This window comes from Giraffa tippelskirchi, chromosome 4 (assembly GCF_054371585.1).
Source record: "Giraffa tippelskirchi isolate mGirTip1 chromosome 4, T2T-mGirTip1v1.2.pri, whole genome shotgun sequence".
NCBI classification, from domain to species: Eukaryota; Metazoa; Chordata; class Mammalia; order Artiodactyla; family Giraffidae; genus Giraffa; species Giraffa tippelskirchi.
The window spans coordinates 104,215,721-104,240,445 of record NC_137278.1 but is presented as its reverse complement, the minus strand read 5'-3'; the positions used below and the strand labels follow the sequence as shown (position 1 = coordinate 104,240,445).

The following is a 24,725-nucleotide window of genomic DNA, read 5'->3' as shown; positions in this document are numbered from 1 at the left end:
TAGGTTTCTTCAACCTCAGCATTACTGGTGTTTTGGCTTAGACAATTCTCTGCTGTGAGGGGCTGTCCTATGCAGTGAATGATGTTTAGTAGCATCCCTGGCCTCCCACCAACTAGACACCAGTGCCACTGCCAGGTGTGACAACCAAAGATGTCTCTAGACATTGCTATCACCTATGGATAACCACTGGACAGCCAGGGAATCCCCTAAATCTAACCAGTATTTTTTTTTAATTGTTATTCATCTGCAGTCAGATTCCCCTCCATAAGTATTCTATTCATTAACCCCATACATTCTGTGATGAGTTAAAGATGGTCACAAATTCTCTGCCAAGAGTCTCTTTCTTCTCTGACTCTGGTCTAGCCTAGTCTCTTGCTTTGACCAAGAGAATGCGGCAGCACTAACGCCATGCCAATTTCAGACTAAAGCCTTAGGAAGGTCTGGCAGCTCTCTCTTGGGATCCAGTTGTCATATAAGGTTTGGCTGGAACACAGAATAATGAGAGCATGTGGAGAGTGTACTGGAGAACAAGACACCAAATGGAGTGAGAAGTCACATGGAGGAAAACCAGGCCCTCTTGGATCCAGGTCCCCACGCAGCCAACCCCCAGTTCACGCAGCTGTCTGAGTGACTCCACTGACACCACATGGAGCAGAGGATTTGTCCAGAAATGAAAGAGAGCGAAAATCGCTCAGTCGTGTCTGACTCTGCAACCCCATGGACTATACAGTCCATGGGATTTTCCAGGACAGAATACTGGAGTGGGTAGCCTTTCCCTTCTCCCGGGGATCTTCCCAACCCAGGGATCGAACCCAGGTCTCCTGCATTGCAGGCAGATTCTTTACCAGCTAAGCCACCAGGGAAGCCCAAGAATACTGGTATGGGTAGCCCATCCCTTCTCCAGGGGATTTTCCTGACCCAGGAATCAAACCAGGGTCTCCTGGATTGCAGGCTGATTCTTTACCAACCGAGCTACCAGGGAAGCCCAGGCAACCCTCAAAACCATGAGAAATAATATGTTGTTGTGTTAAGCCATCAAATTTGGGGGGTTTTGTTATGCAGCAAGAGATAACTGGTCACCTTTCAACCTAAATGACTCCACTTTCTTTTAATCAATAAAATCCTTAAACCATTTCTTTCCATGCCAAAAGGGCAAGAAGGGGTAGAAGGGATAACAAACAGCATCCCAAAGATAAAACGTTTTAAAGTATCATTAAATCTGAAAGCTACCTATTTTCATTTTTCTACTCCTCGGCCTCAGTTTTTCAACATGGCATTAATAATCCAAAGGCTAACTTGTATATCTGCTTCATCTGTTAAATGCTAAGAAATAAATAAAAATAAAAAACAAGAAGGGCAAGTAATTTCAAGAAGTACAAACCTGTAACTCAAGGCAAGAAAAGTTTCTGCCTTGGAATTACCCCCTTTAGTTACATACCCTTTCTTATTCCCAGAAAGGTTTTCGAAACGGTCAAATAATTAAACTGTCACAATCCTAATTGTGATGATAATTCAGGGGTAAGTTTAATGGTCACTCATTTTTGGTCCCAACAACTTTATAAAAATGGAGGTGCTTTAAAATAAACACTGTGCAGATTTTCCTTTTAAAATCTGTATTGAATCCTCCAGGATACCTAGTGAGGAGAAAAGAGCTTAAACTTGAGCTTAAAGTTCTTCTTTTACCTCCCCATAATTACGGAACCTATCGATGCAGCTATACCAAGTTTTCAGGTGCCCAGTGTGTACAGAATCAAAAAAAAAAAAAGTTTGCGATTTTTCTTTAATAAGGAGAAAAAACAGGCATCTATATTTTTCTGAAGCTTTACTTCAGACTATTTCCCTTTCCTAATATCTGGAAAAGCCATATAATAAACTACTAATAGATGATATCCATATTGTTAATATGAATTAAATACTCCATTAAAAAATATGACTGGTCATTTATGCACAAACTATACTTTTAAAGCCAAGGCTAATCACACTGTTAAACAAAGACACGTTAACGCAGACTTGACAAATCACTGTTGCTCTATTAAGTCATCCACCCGTAAGTAAGCAAGATACCTTCTGAAAAGAATCTTCATCTGTTATATCATAAACTAAAATAGCTCCATTTGAATCTCTGTAGTAAATTGGACCCAATGCGTGGAATCTCTCTTGACCTGCTGTATCCTAAATAAAGCAACAAAAGCTTATTAGGCCAGAAGAAAAAATGTATCTATTATTTAACTACAGTGAGCTTCTGATTATAAATTAGGGTATAAAGTTACAGATAACCCCAAAACACTGTTAAAAGAAACAAGTTATAAAAATTTTTAAGTTATAATTAATATTTAATGTTTTACTGTTTTGTAAAGGTTACTTCTCCCCTCCCCAGCCCTCCTTCTCCTCAGCAGTCTTTCCCACCCTCGCTAAAAAGCCAGTTCAATTGCCAAAGGGCTGGAATGACCACAATGGCCTTATAAGCCAGGAACAGGCTTGGCACTAAATTTAAGTTCTCCGCAGAGAGAGGAGACGAGGAGAAAGCACACACACCAGGACCACCTGGCAGGGGTAACTACTGCATCATCCCTGCCCTCGTCTCCACCAGCCACTCCCTTGGCAGATTAGGACAAGGAGACGGGGGACAAAAGGCCAGGCAGGCTGTCCACCTCTTTCTCTGAAATGGAATCCCTTGAGTTGACCCTTCTCCAGTTGAAAAGTTATGACAGCACTATTCATGTGTAACAATTGTATTCAAGATAAAATTCTTGGCCAGATTTTAGGAGGGAAAGATGTTTAATTTAAAAAAAGATTTTGGCTAACCTTGAGTTAACTAAAAAAAAAAAAAAATCCAGAAATTCAAATTCATATTTCTTAAACCAATTAGTTATAAGAGTATGAAGACTAGGTAAAGGCCTTCACTCATACTGTTGAAAACATTAACTTACCCATATAGCAAGATTGACTCTCTTCCCACCAATATTTAACTTCTTCGTTAAGAATGACGCCTAAGAAAAGAGAGATATACATTAAATGATGTTTCACATAAAACTTCTTATCCTAAAAACTATAGATGAATGAATCATGTCATATGAAACAAGTTATCCGGGAGAAAAAGTAATCATTGAGTTTTTATTAATAACTAAACATTGTTCCAACTGAAAACAGAACATTATTTTTATTCTAAGAAAAAGATATTTTGTTTTATGAACACAAGTTATGAAAAGTACCCAAAAGCTGGTAATTAAATGTTTTCTTAGTTTTTTTTCCCTCATTAAAAACATTTTCTTAGCATTTAATTTGATGCCACTTAACCTACTTATTATAGAAAGAGTCTAAGAGACTTCTAAGATGAAATAAAAGAAATGTTTACTGGTGTTTACTTAGCTGTATGAATACCATTACTACTGGAAATTTTCCTGCAATTATTTTGTAATTCAATTATTTCAACTACAGCTAATAACTGTACCAGGTACAATCACAAAAATGAAAGAAAACAGTTCCAGCTTTCAAAGAGCTTACAGTTCCACTGCAAATATTAAAAGGTAAAGATAATGGTTAAAATGGAGGATCTTGCTAAGTACACTATAAGGAAAATGCTGAGAGAGGAGGGTAAAGCTTGCCTGGATAAGTCACAGAAGACTTCAGAAAGAAAGTAATGAGCTCCTCTTTATGAGTAGTAGGGGTTTTTCCTGACAGACAGGTGAAACCACTGAAGCCTGAAACATGTAACTCCCCAAGCCACAGGAAACTCCAAGTTGGTCTGGTGTATGCCAGAGACGAAACTCTAAAGTTAGGAAAAGGTTGAATCAAAAAACCCTGAAACTCCATATCTAAAGGTATGGACTTAACCATGTGGGTCTCAATAAAAGCTGTTTCAAGACTCCAGACAAGATTTTTGGTTTTTCTTTTTAATGTATACTACAGTCAGGTCTATTTGTGGACTGCTGTGTATTGCTCTGTATCCCCTTTGTGCATTCACAGAGCACACTAAGATTCTACCAAAAGAAAGACTGGCTAATTGTATTTATACAAGTATTCCCATTTGACTTCTTTTTCCCTAAAGAAATACCTAACTCATCCAAAGAAGTAAATTTAGGAAATAATACTGTTGACAATGAAGAATCAATGAAGGGTTTTTAAGCAGTGAGGACATATAAAATCTATATTTTTAAGAGAATGACTATGATAGGAAGAAAGACAGGACCAAGCCTGGAAAACAGGAGGCTATTTTAAAGCTGGAAAGAAAAGCATAAAGGGCCTGAATTAAATGCATGAAGATAGAAAAGAAGAGAATAAAGTCAAGAGTAACTGAAGAGGGAATATAATCAGAAACCTGAGTCAGCTGACATGTTTAAAAAAGGAACAAAGAGCCAAGTTCAAAGTTATGCAGAGATTATCACATTTAAGTGTACTAATACAAAAGAAAGTGCAGAGATGGAAAGTAAAACAGATAAAAAGGCTAGGATGGTGAATTACTGTTATTACTGAAGGAGAAAGAACCTAGATTTCAGGAAGGACTTTCTACTGTATATATACCAAGGAAAATTAAAAACTAAGGAAAGGCCAATAGATTGAATGATTAACTAAGGAATCCAGATACAAAGGAATCACAAATGGCAGAGCTGAGATCAAATCCAGGAATGTCTACCTTCAAGATATTTTATTAAATAAAACAAAGGTTATATAGAAAAGGGTATAATATTTAATTCAATGGCAAAACAACAAAGGAAATAACTTGGAAAATGAGAAGACGAAATACATGTTATGACAATAAATATGAATGAAGGAATATTTCCCACTCATAGCATAAGGGTTAAGAAAATCAACTTTGAAGCAGAACTCTGGATTTGAATCTCAGCTTTGCCACTTATCAGTTGTATAATTTATTTGAACTCAACCATTTGCCCTATTTCACTATCAAAGTTCTATAAAGAAACTCAAAATCTGACTCCTATACAAATGTTTAATAGATACGTAAACGTAAATGCCTCTCTCTTCTTTCAAACATATTTTAAGTTAAACTGATCTTCCCTCCAAAACTGGCCTTCCATTGTAACATTAGTATTTTGATCACATTCTCCAAGTCACTGAGGTTTAGCATCTCAGGAGTATCATCATTGAATATTCTTCCTTCCTTGCCATCCCATATCCCAAAAAACCAATCAAGTCTTGTCTTCGTATTTCCTCTAGAGTTCTATTACCACCAGTCTCGTATTAAGTCACAATATAAATACCTTTGGTCTCACCTCACACTCTGGTTCTCTAGTCTACATTCCTCATTATCTTCCCCAAACCTCCATGATTAAAAATAAAAACAAGCAAGCAAACAAAAACAAAAAGCCCTTACCACATCCATTGCTGAGTTCTCTAATAAGTTATTACATTAGTATACTTGAACTATATCCTGCTGGCAACTAATACCATAAAAGCTTTTTGTCAAGAGTTTTGTGGGGATTTCTCAGCAGAGGGGAGTAAATTATAGCTGGGAAAGTCCCATCATTTCCTTTCTACCATTCCTTCTGAAACTTACCATCACTTCCCACGGTGAATTGAGAGACAGTGCTAAGTCTCTCCTAAGGAACCACGGATGTACAGAACAATTTTATGGAAAGAGTGCTCATCAGAGCATTGATTCTTTAGAAAAAGAAAGAAAGAAAATGGAAAGAAATAAGCTAAGTGTCCTTCACTAGGCAATTCTTTAAAAAATATACAAATGTAGCCCATCGATACAGTGAGACACTACACAGTCATTTCTACTGCTATTGCTAATACCAGCTAACAGTTACGGAATGCTTACCTTTCACCAAGTCCTGTGCAATGCACTCTTTACAAAGTCATTCATAAGCTTCTCCTTTATAAAAATCAGGGAGCCCTAATATAGAAATAAAAATCTCAAAGCCTTATCTTTGTATCCAAGGACCTCCACCATTTATCCACATCTATGTTCCTAGAAAGCTTCAGTATTCTTAGAGTCTATACTATATATTCCCTCCAATTCTGTTTGTTCATAAAATTCCTCTCTGCTGCTGCTGCTAAGTCGCTTTAGTCGTGTCCGACTCTGTGCGACCCCATAGACGGCAGCCCACCAGGCTCCTTCGTCCCTGGGATTCTCCAGGCAAGAATACTGGAGTGGGTTGCCATTTCCTTCTCCAGTGCATGAAAGTGAAAAGTGAAAGGCAAGTCGCTCAGTCGTGTCTGACTCTTCGTGACCCCATGGGCTGTAGCCTACCAGGCTCCTCCATCCATGGGGTTTCCCAGGCAAGAATACTGGAGTGGGGTGCCATTGCCTTCTCCGAAATTCCTAACTTGGGCCTATTCTTTATTCTCTATCTTAATCTCATCTACCCAAGACCAGTTCATAGACCTATAATCTTCTTCTTTGAATTTTTAAATGGCCTCATACCACCCATACAGCCCACACTGGATTTCTCTATGCAGCAGAACTTTAGGGAACCTAATCTTACAATACACGGCACATATCACCTGATATTTTAAGTTATCTTTTCATGGGTGTAAGTATTCTGTTAACTATATTACATATTTTTATTTAACACTTTCACTGTGCTTACAATGAAATGGGCAGTGTTTTAAATACTTTTCAGTATTAATTCACTTCTCATAAAACTCTGTGATTAGATATAGTTATTACCCAAATATTATCGGAGTGGAAACAGAGACAACAGAATGTGAAGTATCTTGTGCAGGGTCACAAGCAACAGAGTAGGATTTGAAATCTAGGCAATCTGGCTCCAGACACGACTCATGACCACTGTGGTGTGGTGCCCCCCAGACCAAGATGTGAACTAACACTTCTCTAACAGAGGGGCAGGGGGAGTCACAGTGCTGCCCACAGGAGACGTGCAAATGTTGTTACTGTAGATAAACTCATCTACAGTGTGCCTGGTATAACTCAATTTATGTAAAAGATATGTTTCGAAAAGTTTCCTCACAAACCAAATTATTTTAACTCAAATATCTGATGCATCAGGAAAGCACATTATAACATGGTATTCGCTAAATCTTTTCTTTCTGCCTTCATAACAAAAAAACTTAAGTCCCTCTCTATGGAAAGAGTCCTTCTGTAATACAAATCATCTCATTTTATATAAATCCTAAATTCTTAATATTTCATAGATATTTTCTTAAAGAACATCGTCTGTTTTAAAAAAGTTATAGTTGAGAATAAAGCTGAAAGATTTTACACGACATCAAATGATGTCATGCAAATGATGAGCAGCAAATGATCAGAAGGTTGAAATCTCTTTTTCTCCCTCCAACTACCTCTATGAGGCATACTTAATTTGGCCAACCTACTGAGATACCATTCATGGTTATGTAGTACTCTGGGGCAGAGGTTCTTAATTCTGTTACATGGTAGTAAAAATGGGAGGGAGGTATAATCATGGACTGCTTTGAGAATCAGAAAAAAGCCACGCACCCTCAGTTCAGTTCAGCTCAGTCGTGTCCGACTCTTTGCGACCCCATGAATCGCAGCACACCAGGCCTCCCTGTCCATCACCAACTCCTGGAGTCTACCCAAACCCATGTCCATCGAGTCAGTGATGCCATCCAACCATCTTATCCTCTGTCATCCCCTTCTCCTCCTGCCCCCAATCATTCCCAGCATTAGGGTCTTTTCCAGTGAGTCACCTCTTCGCATGAGGTGGCCAAAGTATTGGAGTTTCAGCTTCAATATCAGTCCTTCCAGTGAACACTCAGGACCGATCTCCTTTAGGATGGACTGGTTGGATCTCCTTGCAGTCCAAGGGACGCTCAAGAGTCTTCTTCAACACCACAGTTCAAAAGCATCAATTCTGCGGCACTCAGCTTTCTTCACTGTCCAACTCTCACATCCATACATGACCACTGGAAAAACCATAGCCTTGACTAGATGGATCTTTGTTGGCAAAGTAATTTAGTCTCTGCTTTTAAATAGGCTATCTAGGTTGGTCATAACCTTCCTTCCAAGGAGTAAACGTCTTTTAATTTCGTGGCTGCAATCACCATCTGCAGTGATTTTGGAGCCCCCAAAAATAAAGTCTGACACTGTTTCCACTCTTTCCCCATCTATTTCCCATGAAGTGATGGGACCAGATACCATGATCTTAGTTTTCTGAATGTTGAGCCTTGAGCCAACTTTTTCCCTCTCCTCTTTCACTTTCATCAAGAGGCTCTTTAGTTCTTCCTCACTTTCTGCCATAAGGGTGGTGTCATCTGCATATCTGAGGTTATTGATATTTCTCCCGGCAATCTTGATTCCAGCTTGTGTTTCTTCCAGCCCAGCGTTTCTCATGATGTACTCTGCATAGAAGTTAAATAAGCAAGGTGACAATATACAGCCTTGACGTACTCCTTTTCCTATTTGGAACCAGTCTGTTGTTTCATGTCCAGTTCGAACTGTTGCTTCCTGACCTGCATACAGGTTTCTCAAAAGACAGGTCAGATGGTCTGGTATTTCCATCTCTTTCAGAATTTTCCACAGTTTATTGTGATCTACACAGTCAAAGGCTTTGGCATAGTCAATAAAGCAGAAATAGATGTTTTTCTGGAACTCTCTTGCTTTTTCGATGATCCAGCGGATGTTGGCAATTTGATCTCTGGTTCCTCTGCCTTTTCTAAAACCAGCTTGTATATCTGCAAGTTTACGGTTCACGTATTGCTGAATCCTGGCTTGGAGAGCATTACTTTACTAGCGTGTGAGATAAGTGCAATTGTGCGGTAGTTTGAGCATTCTTTGGCATTGCCTTTCTTTGGGATGGGAATGAAAACTCCCATTCTTTGGGACTGGAATGAACCCACTCAACACTCAAGAAACAGCTCATATGCACATATCAAGATATAAAAAAAAAAATTTTTTTTCACACACTTTCCTAAGGGAGTTATAAAGCCCTGGCAACATCTCAGTGGAAGAACCCCATTGAGAAAGAGAAGGGGAGAGTGGTATAAACAATGTCAACTCAAAGGTTTCACGGAACATGGGAAGAAAAAAAATAGGACATACTATGTGCCACCAGGCTTCGTCTTTCTCATTATCTTTGTATTAATAACAACCCTGTGAAGTAGGCACTTAATCCTATTTTACAGGTGTGAATCCGAGATTTCAGGAATAACAGTGACTCACCCAAGGTCAGACAACTCAGTCAGGTACCGCAGTGGGTGGAAGGCTGTCTGACTCCACATCGCTTTTCCCACTGCACAAAGCTGCCTATTCTAGAAAACACACACGTTCTTAACCCAGCACTGCTGCACCTGGACTAAGTGCTCCTGGACACCAACTCATCTCCCAAAATACTCTCAGGGTAGCCACAAATAATGAGAATCAAAGTAACAGTACATTTCTCACTTTAATCCTCCAAACCCTGAGTCGGATGTGTTTGTGTGTGCGCGTTTGCTCAGCTGCTCAGTCATGTCCGACTCTTTGCGACCCCATGAACTGTAGCCTGCTAGGATCCTCTGTCTATAGAATTACGGCCAGCAAGAATACTGGAGCAGGTTGTCATTTCCTACTCCAGGTGCTCTTCCAGGCCGATATATCAAACGCACCTCTCTTGCACTTTCTGCATTGGCAGCTGGATTCTTTACCACTGCACCACCTGAAAACCCTGAATTACAGCATCACTATTTCTTCTAATTTCAAAGATTTCACCTCCCACATTTTAGGTGGATTAAGAGACTTATCAATCTTATTAGACGTCTGTCATCTGCACCTGATGCTTACTTACCCAGCACTTTATTTGAAGTCACGAGGGGTATTTTTTTAATCTCTATTTTAAAAAAATGCTTATAGGTGAGCTATGATAAGAATAAATAGCATTTGCCAAATGAAAGTCTTTTCATAACTGGTTTCATCAAAGTTTTAATTTTTTTTTTGTTTTTTTTTGGCCAAACCACTTGTTCTTTTGGCAAAACAAAATACCTAATGCAGTACAGTAACAACTGTAGACATATACTTAACTGTCTTTATCTAAATTCAACAGACTTTCCAGTTATATTATTTTTGCTACAGTTACTAACATTGTTTCCGGCTTAAGGATTTAAAGTATCTACTGGGAGTTCCCTAGTGGTCCAGTGGTTAGGACTTGGTGCTTGGTCCTTCCCTGATGAGGGGCTAAGATTGGGCAAACAGGGCTGCGAGGGGCAGGGGTAACCCATGAACTACTTTCAACTGAAGCCACGGACATGAAAGGGTTCAGTCAGATAACTCATAAAATGAGTCCTCTGTAGCAAGGCAATAAAAATGAGCTACCAGAAAATTAAGATGAATTTCTACAAGGTCAAAATCATGTTACAGCACATAAAGGTGACAAATCAACATGTTATATAACTTAAGTTTATACAGTGCTATATATCAAGTATTTTTAATTTAAAAAAAAAAGAAAGAAAACTAAGCTGGGTGCTTGAATACCTCATTTCTTATCCTTAGCTTCTATAAAGAAGTATTATAATCAGTTTAGAGTCCAAGTAAATACTTTGAAAAGAAGAGTCAAAAAGTCACATCTACGGACTAGCTCAAAACATAAAGCAGAAAATAAAAGTTAAATATAGAATAGTTATATGTTAGAAGTTCAAAGCAATAATTGCAGAAAAACTCTTCTTAAAAAAAAAAATCATCCATCCTTCCATAGCCCACATATATCTAGTAAAACACTGAGGGAAAAAGGAAAGATTTCTACTATAGTATTTTATAAAGATATTATAAACAAATTGGCTGAATCTGCTAAGTGGCTTCCAGTACTACCTTAGAAGATCTTTCAGACATTTGAAACATTAATCTTATAAACAAGGAAATTCAGGTTCCTAGCTGAGTATAAAACTAACTGCTAGAATCTGAATGCCAAGTGTTGCTCTGGAGGTTAAGGTGTATGAATAAAAAAAAAAAAGCAGCTGACTTAGCTTAAGAAAAAAACAGTTCACCATTACTATACACAGGACCTCATAAATCGAATCCAAGTCTTAGTTTTCTCACTTGCAACTCTTAGGATACTGTCTTCCCAGCCAACTTTACAGCAATGCTTTGCTAATCAAATGATAGGCACCTACCCTAGACTTCAGGAGGCAGACAGGTGGAATTCCAGTTAGAATTCTAAAAGGAAAGATGATGGATGGTTCTGATTATGAAAAATGTTACTTTTTATATAGGAGACTAGTTGAAAGTGGTAAAAGGCATTTAAGTCAGAGTGCACAGTCTTACAATAAGGGGGAAAAGGAGTTTCAGCTAAAGAAAAGGAAGTACTACCCAAGAGCACAGAGATAAACAAAGACAAGTGAAATCACACAAGCATTTATGAATTAAGAAAGTTAAGAGACGGTTAAAATATCTTTCTTTTCTTTACTTTCCCCAGCTGGCACTTTTTTTTTTGGCTTCTCGTTGCAGAACACAGGCTCTAGGCACACCTTTTTTTTTTTTTAATTTTTTTTTTGTTTGACATGTAACATGCATGAAATAAACAATTCTTGAATTTAACTGCTTAGGTTCAACAATTAAATTCCAGAGACAAAGCAATAAGTCCCTCACCCCAACTGTCTTTCTTGTCTGTGTCAAGTTTAACACAGCCCAAAACAATGAAGAAATCACAGAAGGAAGCTTGGGGATTTTGCATAAGCCCAAGCTTTCTTGGTAAGCCAGCTAAAGGATCTTGAGTCCTCGGAGAGCTCACCTACAACATTACTTCATAATTATCAGTAACCTAGGAGGAGGTCTGCAAAAAGGGAACAGTACTAAAACACCAAAGCATGGCCAATGTCACAATTTTTAAAAATAAAAAAAGAAGTGAGTTTCCAGAAATGTCAAGCCCAAACTCTAGAACAGATAATAAACAAATACATATGTATGTATAAAAATATAAAAGGGAGCAGTCCCTCAGACTGCATGAGCTCTCAAAATAATTCCTGTCAAATTAATCCCATTACCTTTTTGTCTGGGTTACCCTGAAAGAAACCAACAGAAATTAAGCACCATTTATTCATTCCCAGGTGGCGCCAGTGGTAAAGAATCTGCCTCCCAATGAAGGAGACACAACAGATACGGGTTCAATCCATGCGTGGAGAAGAGCCCCTGGAGGAGGAAAATGGCAACCCACTTCAGTATTCTTGCCTGAAAAATTCCATAGGCAGAAGAGCCTTGTGGGCCACAGTCCATGGGGTCACAAAAAGTCAGACATGACTGAGCGACTGAGCCCACACACACAATTCATTCAACAGCTAACATTCATTAAACAAACACTATGCCAGGAGGTTTACATATTGTGGTTCTCTAACCCATATAAAAATCTTATGAATGAGATTCTCCCATTTCATGGATAAAGAGCTAGCTTACAAACATTAGAATACCCTGCCAAAAAAAAAAAAAAAAAGAATACCCTGCCAAAATCAGGATAGCTAAAAGTCAGAAGCCAAAACTTCAAACTAACTTCAAAGTCCTGCCCCTTTTTACCACATCATATGGTCTCCTACTGGAGAAGGCAATGGCACCCCACTCCAGTACTCTTGCCTGGAAAATCCCATGGACGGAGGAGCCTGGTAGGCTGCAGTCCATGGGGTCACTACGAGTTGGATGAAACTGAGCGACTTCACTTTCACTTTTCACTTTCATGCATTGGAGAAGGAAATGGCAACCCACTCCAGTGTTCTTGCCTGGAGAATCCCAGGGACAGGGGAGCCTGGTGGGCTGCCGTCTATGGGGATGCACAGAGTCGGACACGACTGAAGCGACTTAGCAGCAGCAGCAGCATGGTATCCTACTGCAGAAAAAAGAATGCATCTTGTCTTCTTCAAGCATTTGACAAAGAAGCTTTGTAACGCTGGAATAGCCATTTTCATTAAAGATTTCCTGTCCACTAGGCAGGAGCCCATAGCAGTCAGTCTTGCCTTCTGTTTCCATCGTCATTAATATGTATAACACTCCATTAAAGACTGTTGCACAGTCACAAGGAAAGAAGGCTGTAGCCTGTGTCTGGTCTGGGAAAAGCCCCACCCTTAGATTCTGCGAGGCCAGAGAAACCACCTCTGGTCATGTGCCACTACATTACAGTGAGACTTGTGAATAGCTCTGTGCTTGGCCCTGGCTCATCCTTCTCTTTCAGAGTCTATTAATGACTGATGAGAACACTGAGGACAATCTCACCAAATCTTCAGGTGAAAAGTTAAAATGAGTGCCTAATACAGCTGTAGAGATCATGCCTTATTTTTATGGGCATGGCCAGGACTCAATCTAGTGCCTGACCCACAGTAGCTCCATCAATGTTTCTTAAGCTACAGAATCAAGATTCAAAAGAATATTAACAGGCATTAAGCACTGGAGCAAACCTATCAAAGCCAACTTTAATGGGTCAAATACATTGGGGGTTGCAGAGGAAGGCAACTACACAATGGAAGTAAAATGAATTTGAGGGATGTAGTCTTCCTTCCTCACTCTCTCCCTGAATCCCTCTTCCTTCCTTTCAGCAAACAAAACTAAGACAGCAGGTCCAATATTAATCAATGTGGCAGCCCCCAAAACTCACTGGATCTTTTCTACTTCAGAGTTAGAAAAGGATTCTCCACAGGGAGGTGATAGCCTGCACTTCTTTGCACATTTCAAACCACACTAAGAGTCATTTCTACAGCTTAAGCTATCAAATTTTAAAAAAAAGAGGACAATGATTAAATAGCAAGTATCCAGAAGAGATGTCAAAATGATGATATGACTTAGAACAATGTTACAGGAGATCTAGTAAAAGGAACCAGAACTGTTAACCAAGAGAAGACAAAACTCAAGGGGATGTATAGCCATCTTCAACTTTCAGAAGCAATGGGATAGGTGACTAAGATTCACAGAGCAGGGAAACATTTTGTCTCTAGACACAGAAAATGAACTGGAAAGTAATCTGTCCAAAAATGAAACATGCTATCTCAGGATACATTGTTTTCCACCTTCTGCATCAGTTCATCTCACCTCCAAGATGTTCAGACTAAAGCAGACAATCATTTGACTGAAATAGTAAACAAAAAACTGAAATAGTAAACCACGAACTATCTTAGGTTCCTTTTAGTCTTTAAAATAGGAATGCTTGAGAGTGTACTTTGCAAGCAAAACACAAAGTATTTTACAAAGACAAGTAGTAGGCAGTTCTTTGTGCTAAGTAAAATAGGAAATTCTTTCTCTCACATCTTATGATGTATTAGTTCCTCTCCCTTTGGAATGAAAGCCATACAAGACTCTCTTATGTGTCTCACTGATATCAAATTTCTCTGAAAAGACTGTTTAAAAAGATGAAATGAACTGATATCCAAGAGAAGGAGATTGTATATAATGCTGTTTCCATATGTTAGTACACAGCAAAATCCTCAATTCTAGAACATAATCCAGATAATGTTTGTGATGAGTTATATGCTATGCTTTTGATACTAGAGATCTATGTAGATTGCAGAGGTTTCCTCTCAGATATTTAAAAATCTTTACCCAGCTAAAAGCTTTGAGGATATTTTTAGAATGTATAATGTTAGTGTAATTTTTAGGCTGAAGGGCTAAATTATCTTTTATAAAAAAATGGTCTTCTCTTTTCTCTAAGGTCAGTAGCACAAAAGAAATCACTAAGGGGTGGTTTACCAACATTCAGAAACAGTGCTCCAAAATTTTAAATCTAAACTGGATTCAAATTTCAGCTTGAGAACCAAGACTTGTAGCAATATGATGACCAGCAAGTTACTCAACTTAACCATGCCTGTTTCCTCATCTGTAAAATGAGGCTAATAAAACTATCCACCTCACCGGCTGTTATAAGAACAGAAGAAAACTAAAATACTCAGCACAGTAAGAACTCACTAAATGTTAGCTATTATTATTACTTTACCTTAACAAATTTTGAAATTTCCAACTGATCATAGGTATTTACCCTAGAAATTTCCTTTATCTCTCTATAACACTCAACCATAATTATTAAAATTGTGTTAAGTGACCTTGTACAAAAATGCAGGGGAAAAAAAAAAAAACACCCAGGTTCCTGACATTCACTTTTTCAGACAGTATGCTTTATATAGAAGTAAAAACAGAGGAGTAAAAATAGAACATGGAATCAGAATCAGAGCATCTTTGTAAATTCTAGACTCAGTAGTTTAATAATAACATCAAACATCTCATGTCACAACAATTAAGAAACTGCATTCTATCAAATAGTGTCCATGGACTTACACACTACACAATCACTAATTAACATCTATTGTGCAATTTGGGGTAGTAATAATAAAGACGGAGAGCTTACACTGGGCCAGGTCCTAGGTACGTTTATGTATGTTTGTCCTGACAACCGTATGAACTATATACTATTATGGCCATTTTAAGAGATGGAGAAACACGGGCACAGATAGATTAATTAACTTGCCCCAAATCACACAGCTAGTTAAACGAATAGAGGTGCAGACAATTAGGCTCAAAAGTCCACTAGACTTGACTGCCTCTGATGAAACTGATCAGGACTCTGGGTATTTTTCTTCTCACACGTGCAAACTGATTTCACGCCCAATTAATGATTACATTTTAACACTTTTCTGACTAACAATCATGTATCTGCAAATGAAAGCTGGCGCTACATTTACAAGAAAATAAATAGCAGCAGTAAAGCTGTTAGTTTGAGGACCAATTGTTGGCCAGTATTCATATGACGTTTCCATGTGAATATGGGTCGACCCACATCGCTGAATGTAAGTGACCCACAAGTCAGACCCACGCAGGCTGCAATGGAACTGCGTAACCCTCACCAGCAAGCGGTCATTTCAAAATCCCTCCAGAGAGAAAAGTCTTGCCAATCGGCACGTTGTTCGAAGATAGGACAAAATGGAACTTGCACAAACACTTAGTCATCAGTAAGTGCTGAAGTTACACATCACCTAGTTCGCAAAATCAAACCCGCAGCTAAGTTCCTAATTCCGAAAGAAAGAAAGAAAAAGGGCTGAAGCTCGGTTGACTGACTGCAGGGTGAAGGCACCTAGGGCCCAAGCGGAAGCGAGTCAGACAGGAAAAACTAGCCCCCCGACGGGGATCCCACCACATGCGCAGCCACTCTGGGGACCCAGGGGACTTTTCAGGGCCCTTCCACTTCTCTCCCAAGAGCCTGCCCTGACTCCAGGCTGTCCCGACGACGCCTGTTCCCAGGGCGAAACCGCCAAGGCCATCCGCAGGCGGAGGAGACAGGCCTGGGATCTGGACGCCCCGACCCAGAGGACAGTGGTAGCAAAGTCCTCGGAGTCACGGAGGAGCAGGGGCCCCGAGGCGCCGCCCCCCGCTCCCCGCGGCCCGCACCTGCAGGGTGGTGATGTGCTTGTCGTTGAACTTGTTCTCGCAGTAGCGCAGCACCAGCGACGTCTTCCCCACGCAGCCTTCCCCCAGCAGCACCACCTTGAACGAGTAGGCTCGGCCCGCCGCCGCCCCGCCGCCGCCGCCGCCGCCGGCCGCAGCCATCCCGTCGCGTCCCCGCCGCCCGAGCCCTAGCGACGCGCCGAGCTCCCCACAGCCGCCGCGGCACCTTCACAGCCGCGGCCCGCGCAGCCCCTCCGCACCAGCGCCCCCCGCCGCGGGCGCCGCCCCCGCTGCCGCCTCCGGGCGAGGCCTGGAAGAGCCGAGGGGAAAGTCCGAGAGTGAAGGGCTCCGGGCACCACGTCAGGAAGCGGAGGAGAGGCGAGGAGAGCTCGCTCTCCACCTCTTCTAATGGCGTCTCCTTCCTCCTACGTCACACGTCGGGTCACGTGACCGCCGCGGCCGGACGGCCCCGGAGAGCGCGCCTGGACGTGGGCGGGGCCTGCGGACCCCCGCCCCGGCTCCCGCGCGAGACCCTGCCGGGCCCCCCGCTCCGGACCCCGCCCGAGGCCCCGCCGGGCCCCCCGCCCCGGGCCCCAACCGAGACCCTGCGGGGCCGTCTCCGGCAGAGCTAGGCTGTCTGCGGGCCGCCTCCTCTCTGCAGCTGGTGGCAGCCTGCGTGGAATGAGGAATTTGAGGCGAGCCCAGCTCAGGTGGAATGTTCAAGTACACAGTGTTCTCGTTCTTGCCCAAGGGATGTTCACGAGGCTAATGACCTCTCCCTTCTGGAGGTCCCGGTAAAACGATTTTGCCAAGGTGCCCCTCAGTATCTTGACAGTCTTTCTCTGTGGGATACCAAATCCTAACTATTGAATTTCTTTCAGTTCCCCAGACCACCTGGACTCCTCCTTGAATTTCAGTGTCTCACCTTAAACCAGAACGTTTCCCTGACCACCCATCTTTTTCCCTCTGTCATTTCATCTCTCTCCCCACCGGTGTATCTTCTCTAGCCCAGCTTACCATGATTTGTGGAAATTACTGTGTCCGATATTTGTCTTTCCTTATTAGGCTGTAGATTTCTTAAAGGCAAGAACTGTATGAGACTTGCCCACCCTTGAGTTTCTGACTGCAAGTGCCAGACACATTACCGGTATTCTATAAATATTTGGGAAGGAATGAATAAATGATACTTCTTAGGCCGTTATGCCTTGGTTTCCCATTTTTTCCTATCTTTCATGAAGCTTTTCCCCCCATGAAACTTTTGACATTCCATGTTGACTCCGCCTTGACAAACCTGTCTGATTTGATCACTTCCTCCTGTGCCTCCCCTTTCTTTCAAGAAATACGTTCTTCCAAGATACCATACCAGTGTTTATAAAAGTCTGCAACTAGAAACCTGTTGTCAGCAAACATATTCTTTTTCATGAGACTCCTCTTCCGCATCAAACCAGGTAGTCCATTCATTGATTCAACAAATATTTTAAGGTGCCCGCCATATGCAAGGCACTGTGCTGAATAAGATACAATGCCTTGTCGTTAAGAACTTACTGTTTAGCAGGAAACAGAAACGGTCATTATTCAATTGAATGGTTTCATCTTTTTTTTGGTTTTTTGTTTGTTTGTTTCATCTTTATAAAGCAGTTCTGAGTATTTGCAAATGTATATGGGGACCCAGGGGCTTCCCAGGTGGCGCTAGTGGTAAAGAATCTGCCTGCCAATGCGGGAGAGGCTAGAGATGTCGGTTAGATCCCTGGGTGGGGAAGATACCCTGGAGTAGGAATTGGCACCCCACTCCAGTATTCTTGCCTAGAAAATTCCATGGGCAGAGGAGCCTGGTGGGCTGCAAAGAGCACGAATGATGGGGACCCAACTGGTTTAACCTATTAGGGAAAGCTGCTGGGAAGATGTAATCTGGGTTAAGAAGGGAGGAGAGCTCTGCAAGCAGAGAGAATAGCATGTCCTACAACCTTGAGGCAGAGATGAAAAACAAGTTAGATAAGTATGCAGAGAACTTCAGATGAGACTAGCACGGAAGCCAGGAATCAATACTAAAAGGACCTTTCAGCAAATGAAGGGTTTTAATTAAAGAGGCTGATATAATCAGATTTGACGTTTAAAAGATCACTCTGGCTATAATTTGAAAAATGGATTGGAGAACGATAATACTACTTCAATTTATTTAGAATCAGCCATTAAAGAAACCTTATGTTTTTATAAAATATCCTCATCCTTGCCTCTATGGATGTATTCTCTACTTCTCTCCACATTCCTGCTCCCAGAGTCTTTGGATATTCATGAGTTGTTCCAGAATTTGGAAGAAACTTCATTTTGAAGAAGCCCATTCCGTTGTCCATTCTGAATTTTTAATATTGAATTGAAATTTACCTCTCACTGCTTACAATTAATTGTTCCTCATTCAACCTACACAACATGTATCTATTCTCTGTGAAACATCTTTATATTAATACATGTGAAGAAAGCTGTATGATCCTCCTTTAAGCCTTCTCTTTTCAGTATAGCCAATCGTTTCAACCACTGTTCAAATAGTATGGATCCCAGATCATTTACTAGCTTAATCATCTTAGAATCTAAACACAGTAGTTTGTTTTCATCACTGAAAAACAATGAAAACTTTATTGTGAAATAATTTGTTTAAAATTAAAATAATTTTCCAGTTTTAGCTTACAGTGGGGTTTAAGGAATGTTCACAGATTGCAATAAGTCAGTTTGGCACAACATTGAGCACAGAGTGGGGAAATATAGATGTAAATTGTGGCAGGTTGGTCATGGCCCTTCAAAGTTATCAGGTTTGAATACCTTGTGCTTGGAAATGTTACCTTGTTTGGACAATGGGTCTCTTCAGACCCATTTTCAGATATTGTGCTACAAATGTAATCCCGTAACACATGACTTCTGCCCTCATCGAGTTTACAGTCTAATGGGAACTACAAATAATTGAAACAGTTACAGTAAAGTTTGGTAAGTGCTCTGTAGGACATGTACATGGAAATATGGAACTGCATAGGGACATCAACTAACCCAGCTGTTCCACAAGATAAGTCAGATCAAATGGGCACATCCTTTATCCTCAGTTTTCTCAGTATTTCGGTAGATTTGACTCAGCTGGCCACTCTCTTTTTTTGTGGCATTTGTGTCCCCTGTGTCTTCCAGGTTATCACAGTCTCCCAGTTTTCCCCTACTTTGTTAGCTGCATCTTTTCCATCTGTTTGCTTGCTTCTCCACCTATGCGTGAGTGCATGCTCTGTCCCTTCAGTTGTGTCCGATTCTTTGTGCCAGTCTCTAAATGTTAGTGGGCTTCCAGACTCAGTTCTCTCCAATAAAACTCTCTCTCTAGTGACCTCACCCATCCTTTGGCTTGAAATATCTACTACATATTCATTACTCTTCAATGTGCATCTATCACTCCTGATCACTCCCTTGTGCACTTGACATGTTTATAGGCAACTCCTATTTAACATCGTCACTCAAATGTCAGATAGCCATACCAAACACCGTACTTTTAAAATAGATCCCTCAGTTTCTCTCCAAAAGTTGTTTCTTCCCTGGTTTTTCCTGTCTTGGTAAATAATTTTATTATGCATCTATTTACTACAGCTAAAACCTAGCTAATATCTTTCTGTTTTCTCTTAATCTTCACATCCATCCACTATACCTTGAAAAACAGATTTTTTGTTTCTTTGTTTTTTAATTGGAGGATAATTTCTTTATAATGTTGTATTGGTTTCTGCCACACAACAACACAAATCAGCCTATATATATATAGGCTCCCTCTAGAGCCTCCCTCCCCATCCCACCCCTCTAGGTCATCACAGAGCATCTGTATGGGCTCCGTGTGTGAAACAGATCTTACATTCATCAATTCTCCATCTCTACCACCCTAGAGAAGCCCACAATCAACTTTTTTTGTGTGTGACTACTACAATAGCCCTCTAACGTGTCTCCCTGCTTCTTGTTGTTGTTGTTTAGTGTGTTCAACCTCATGGACTGAAGCCCGCCAGCCTCCTCTGTCCCTGAGATTTCCCAAGCAAGAATACTGGCGTGGGTTGCTATTTCCTTCTCCAGGGGATCTTCCCAACCCAGGGATTGAACCCACATCTCCTGCATTGGCAGGTGGTTTCTTTACCACTGAGCCACCAAGGAAGCCCGTCCCTGCCTCTGCTTTTTGCTCTGTTACCCACTGCAATATATTCTTCAAACAGCTGCCAGGGTAATTTTAAAAAATAAACTCAGACTTCCCTAGTGGCACAGTGGATAAGATTCCACCCGCCAATTCAGGGGACAAGGGTTCAATCCCTGGTCTTGGAAGATTCCATATGCCTGTGCAACTAAGCCTGTGTACCACACTACAGAGTCTGTGCTCTAGAGCCCACAAGCTGCAACCGCTGAGCCCATGTGTTGCAGCTACTAAACCCGTGCCCTTAGAGCCTGTGCTCCACAACAGAGACACCACTGCAATGAGAAGCCCATGTACTGCAACTGGAGTAGCCCCTGTGCACCACAACTGGTGAAAGCCTGCACAGCAACAAAGACCCAGCGCAGCAAAAACTAATAAACAAAAATAAATAAAAACTGCCCTTGACCAAAAAATAAAACTTACACAACTTAAAAATAAACAGACTCAAATTCTTTACCATGACCTATAAAGTCCCCACCAGAGAAGGCAATGGCAACCCACTCCAGTACTCTTGCCTGGAAAATCCCATGGACGGAGGAGCCTGGTAGGCTGCCGTCTATGGGGTCACACTGAAGCGACTTAGCAGCAGCAGCAGCATAAAGTCCCCACATGATCAGGATGTTGCCTGACTTTCCACCTACATCTCATACCATCTTCTCTTCCTATCATTATGGTAGGAGGGTCTTACCTGCTTCTGTTGGGTAGTTAGAATAGGAAACAGGAGTCCAAAATGGCGGTGGCTAAAAGACAAGGAAGGGAAAAGCCCGCGAAAATAGAACAAAGGAAGGTCAAAGGAAGGTCCGAGGACCAGAGTAAGAACTTCAGGTAGAACAGCTCTCCTGGATAAGCCCAATTTGCATAGGGCAGGCCCAGGGGGAGGAAAAAAAACATAAAAAGAGCCAAAAGTGCTCTCTCTCTCCCACGCGCTGGGGTGTTCTTCTCTTCGTGTCTTTGGGCCGACGGTCGGCATGCCTTCATGCTTGGAGGATGGATTTTCCTGCTATCATCTAAATAAAAGAGCGATTAACACTGAGCTGTAACACTGATTTGTCTAAGAGCTACAATACGGACTGTCCAAGACCCAAGAGCTGTGGCCCGCCAAGGGCTCTAATGTCTGTCACTCCAAATCTTTGTTGTGACGAGTCAGAACCGAGGAGCATACACTCGCCTGACACTTCCATTCTGATCTTCTTATAGGCCTAGTCCTCATCTCTCATCTGCCTCCAGGTTCTCGTTTGGAGCAGAGAAAGATTTATTGCAGGGCTGAGCAAAGAGTTGGGTTGGCTCATGCTCAAAAAACCTCAAACTTCCCAGTGGTTTTCGGGGAACTTTTTATAGGCAAATTTGGAGTCAGGGCTGCAGGATGTGTGCCTTTCTTCTGATTGGTTGATGAGGTAACAGGGCACTCCTCAGCCGAAAGTTGCCATCCTCCACCTGGGCAGGAGCCTTAGTTCCTGGTTCTTTACCGGTAGCGCCACCTGGGAGGCCCTTAGTTCTGGCAGAAGAACTCAAAGATATTATATATATGTATATATGTGTGTGTATGTATATATATATATATCCCTTGATGAGGAACCAGGACCCTGACTATCCTGCTTTTTTTTTTGGTTGACTGCTTCTTTTTTGCTTCTGCATTCCCTCACTTCTCTGATCAGTAATGATCAGTAACTGTTTGAATCTGCTTTTTGGAACTCAAGAAAGGTCTAGGAGGCTGAAGCCTTTTTTCCTGCAAACAAGAAACAGGGGACACAGAAAGGATTTGTACCCAAGAGGACCCCACAGGCTTCTGCTCAGCCTCAGTACTTTTGTCACACTCCTAACATTTATTTGTGTCCATGTTTATAAGCTCCATGAGAACAGATACCTTGATGATTGGCGCACCACTGAGTCTCTAGGGCCTACCTAGCACTGTGCCCAGGACATCACAGTCACTCAATAAACATTTGCTGCATGAACTGAGGTAGGATAAAATTTTGATACTTTAATCTGTGGGAATTTTCCCCTAGTATTTCCATGAGCCATGAGGCATCCTATGTACCAAGGAAAGATAGGGACAGCAGAACATAGTACAACAAAGATTTTAATTTTAAAAATCATGTATTTATTTGATTATTTTTGGCTGTGTTGCATCTTCATTGCTGCGTGTAGGCTTTCTCTAGGTATGGTGAGTGGGGACTACTCTTCTTTGTGCTGTGAGGGCTTCTCATTGTAGTGGCCTCTCTTGTTGTAGAGCATAGACATGTGTGCCCTGCCTTACGGGTGGATTCTTATCTACCATCTCACCAGGGAAGTCTGATTTTCATTTTTAGATTTTGATTTTCAGAAGACCAAGCCACTGTTATTTAAAGAGATCTTTTAGTAGAATATATAAGCAATTAGAGTAACTGCTTGTGTTTGTTGCTCAGTCGTGTCCGACTATTTGCAATCCCGTGGATTCCAGCCCACCAGCTCCTCTGTCCATGGGGACTGTCCAGGCAAGAATAATGGAATTGGAAAAAAAAAAAAAGAATACTAGAATGGGTTGCCATGTCCTCCTCCAGGGGATCTTCCCAACCCAGGAATTGAACCAGGGTCTCCTGCCTTGCAGGTGGATTCTTTACTAGCTGAGCTACGAGGGAAGCTCAAAGTAATGGCTTGATTAGTAATTATTAGTCAAGGAGAATCGGAGGAAAAGCAAGGGAGTTAGACATTGGTGAGTATTCCTGTGGCAGATACCGATGTTTCTCACATATCCCAACCCCTTCTGTCTTGCCTTCCTCTACTATAGATATAAAAAGAGAAACACTTGGATTAATAGTCTTTGAGTTATAATAGTTATACCACACCTATGAGACTCAAAGTCATATACTAGAAATTGCAGTGCAGAAAGTTAGAAAGAGTCTTCAATAAGCATTCTGATCCTGAATTGCCTATCTCTGGACTTTTTCTTGAAGAAGACAAATGCCTAATTTATATAATCCACTGTAGTACGATTATTATCTGTGGCTCAATATATTCATAAGGATAGTATCCCAAAGAGTTTTGGGAAATCCAAGAGCAAAGAAAACAAATTTCTCCCTTCCTAAAAAAAGCCAAGAAGGTAACAAGCTTTTTAAAGTTCACCTGTGTCTAGGATGGACCAGAAGCTGTAGAGTAGAGGTGGCTGCATCAAGTGTCTAGACAGAAAGCCTGAAACAGACTTACAGAGTTTCCTTAACGCCAGTGTTAAGAGAGTCTTCAAATGTTTCTAAGCTACAGAGAAAAATTGACAAAGAATTGGACTTGGAGATAGGGTGCTTGGTCATCCCAATTTGCCCCAGATTCTCCTGATTTGAGCGCGGAGAGTCCCACATCCTAAGAAAACCCCTCATCCCCCAGCTGGCATTGTTGGTAACCCTGCTTGAAGAGACCCTGTGGCTAAGGCAAGGAGGGCACAGCAGCACTTAAGGGCCAAGTGGCTCTGAGAGTGCGGGTGGATGACAAATGGCTGCATGTTTGGCTGATGAGAACTGAGATCCTGATGCTCAGCATCTCCACAGTTCATAGTGTTACCGGAGCTGTTGCCCCAGAACCATACCTTGCCCCTCCCTTGAATGGAAACCAATTACTCTTACCTAAACTTCAGGAGGCGCCTACAAGAAGAAAAACAAGGATTGGTTAGAAAAAGTGGGCCCGGAGGCGGGGCTAAGATGGCGGAGGAATAGGACGGGGAGACCACTCTCTCCTCCACAAATTTATCGAAAGAACATCTGAACGCTGACCAAACTTCACAAAACTACTTCTGAAGGCTGGCAGAGGACGTCAGGCTTCCACAAAGACAGCGCATTATCTTCAAAAGCAGGTAGGAGAAATTATAAAAGATAAAAAGAGAGACAAAAGAGCTAGGGACGGAGACCCATCTTGGGGAGGGAGTCGTAAAAGAGGAGGAATTTCCAAGCACCAGGAAACCCTCCCACCGGCGGGTGTGGGGGAAGATTTCTTATCTCGGAGGGCAACGTAACTGGGAGGAAAAAATAAATAAAATCCACAGATTACGTGCCTAAAGCAACTCCCAGCAAAGAACCCCAGACGCTCGCATCATCCGCCACCAGCAAGTGGGGGCTGAACGGAGAGGAGCGGGCGGCACTGCCTAGGGTAAGGACCGGGCCCGAGTGCCCCGAGGGCAATCTGAGGGAGCTAACGTGAGATAGTAACCTAAACTGTGGGACAGCCAGAGAGAGAGAACTATCCCGCGAAAAGCCCAACTCTAAGGCACTGCCGGCCCGCTCACAGAACAAAGGACTGAGCGATACCAGA

At 41.6% G+C, this 24,725-nt stretch overlaps 1 protein-coding gene across 1 annotated transcript in view; it reads right to left on the bottom strand.

Moving 5' to 3' along the window:
- RAB21 (RAB21, member RAS oncogene family) overlaps window positions 1-16,690 on the bottom strand; it is a 32,313-nt gene extending 15,623 nt beyond the window's left edge. The window contains exons 1-3 of the mRNA XM_081593166.1: window positions 16,262-16,690; window positions 2,931-2,990; window positions 2,065-2,172 (exon numbers count right to left, since the gene is read on the bottom strand). Coding sequence (XP_081449292.1) covers window positions 2,065-2,172; window positions 2,931-2,990; window positions 16,262-16,420 — 327 coding nt within the window. The 5' untranslated portion in view covers window positions 16,421-16,690. The remainder of the gene's footprint in view (window positions 1-2,064; window positions 2,173-2,930; window positions 2,991-16,261) is intronic.
- Window positions 16,691-24,725: the final 8,035 nt, after the last annotated feature.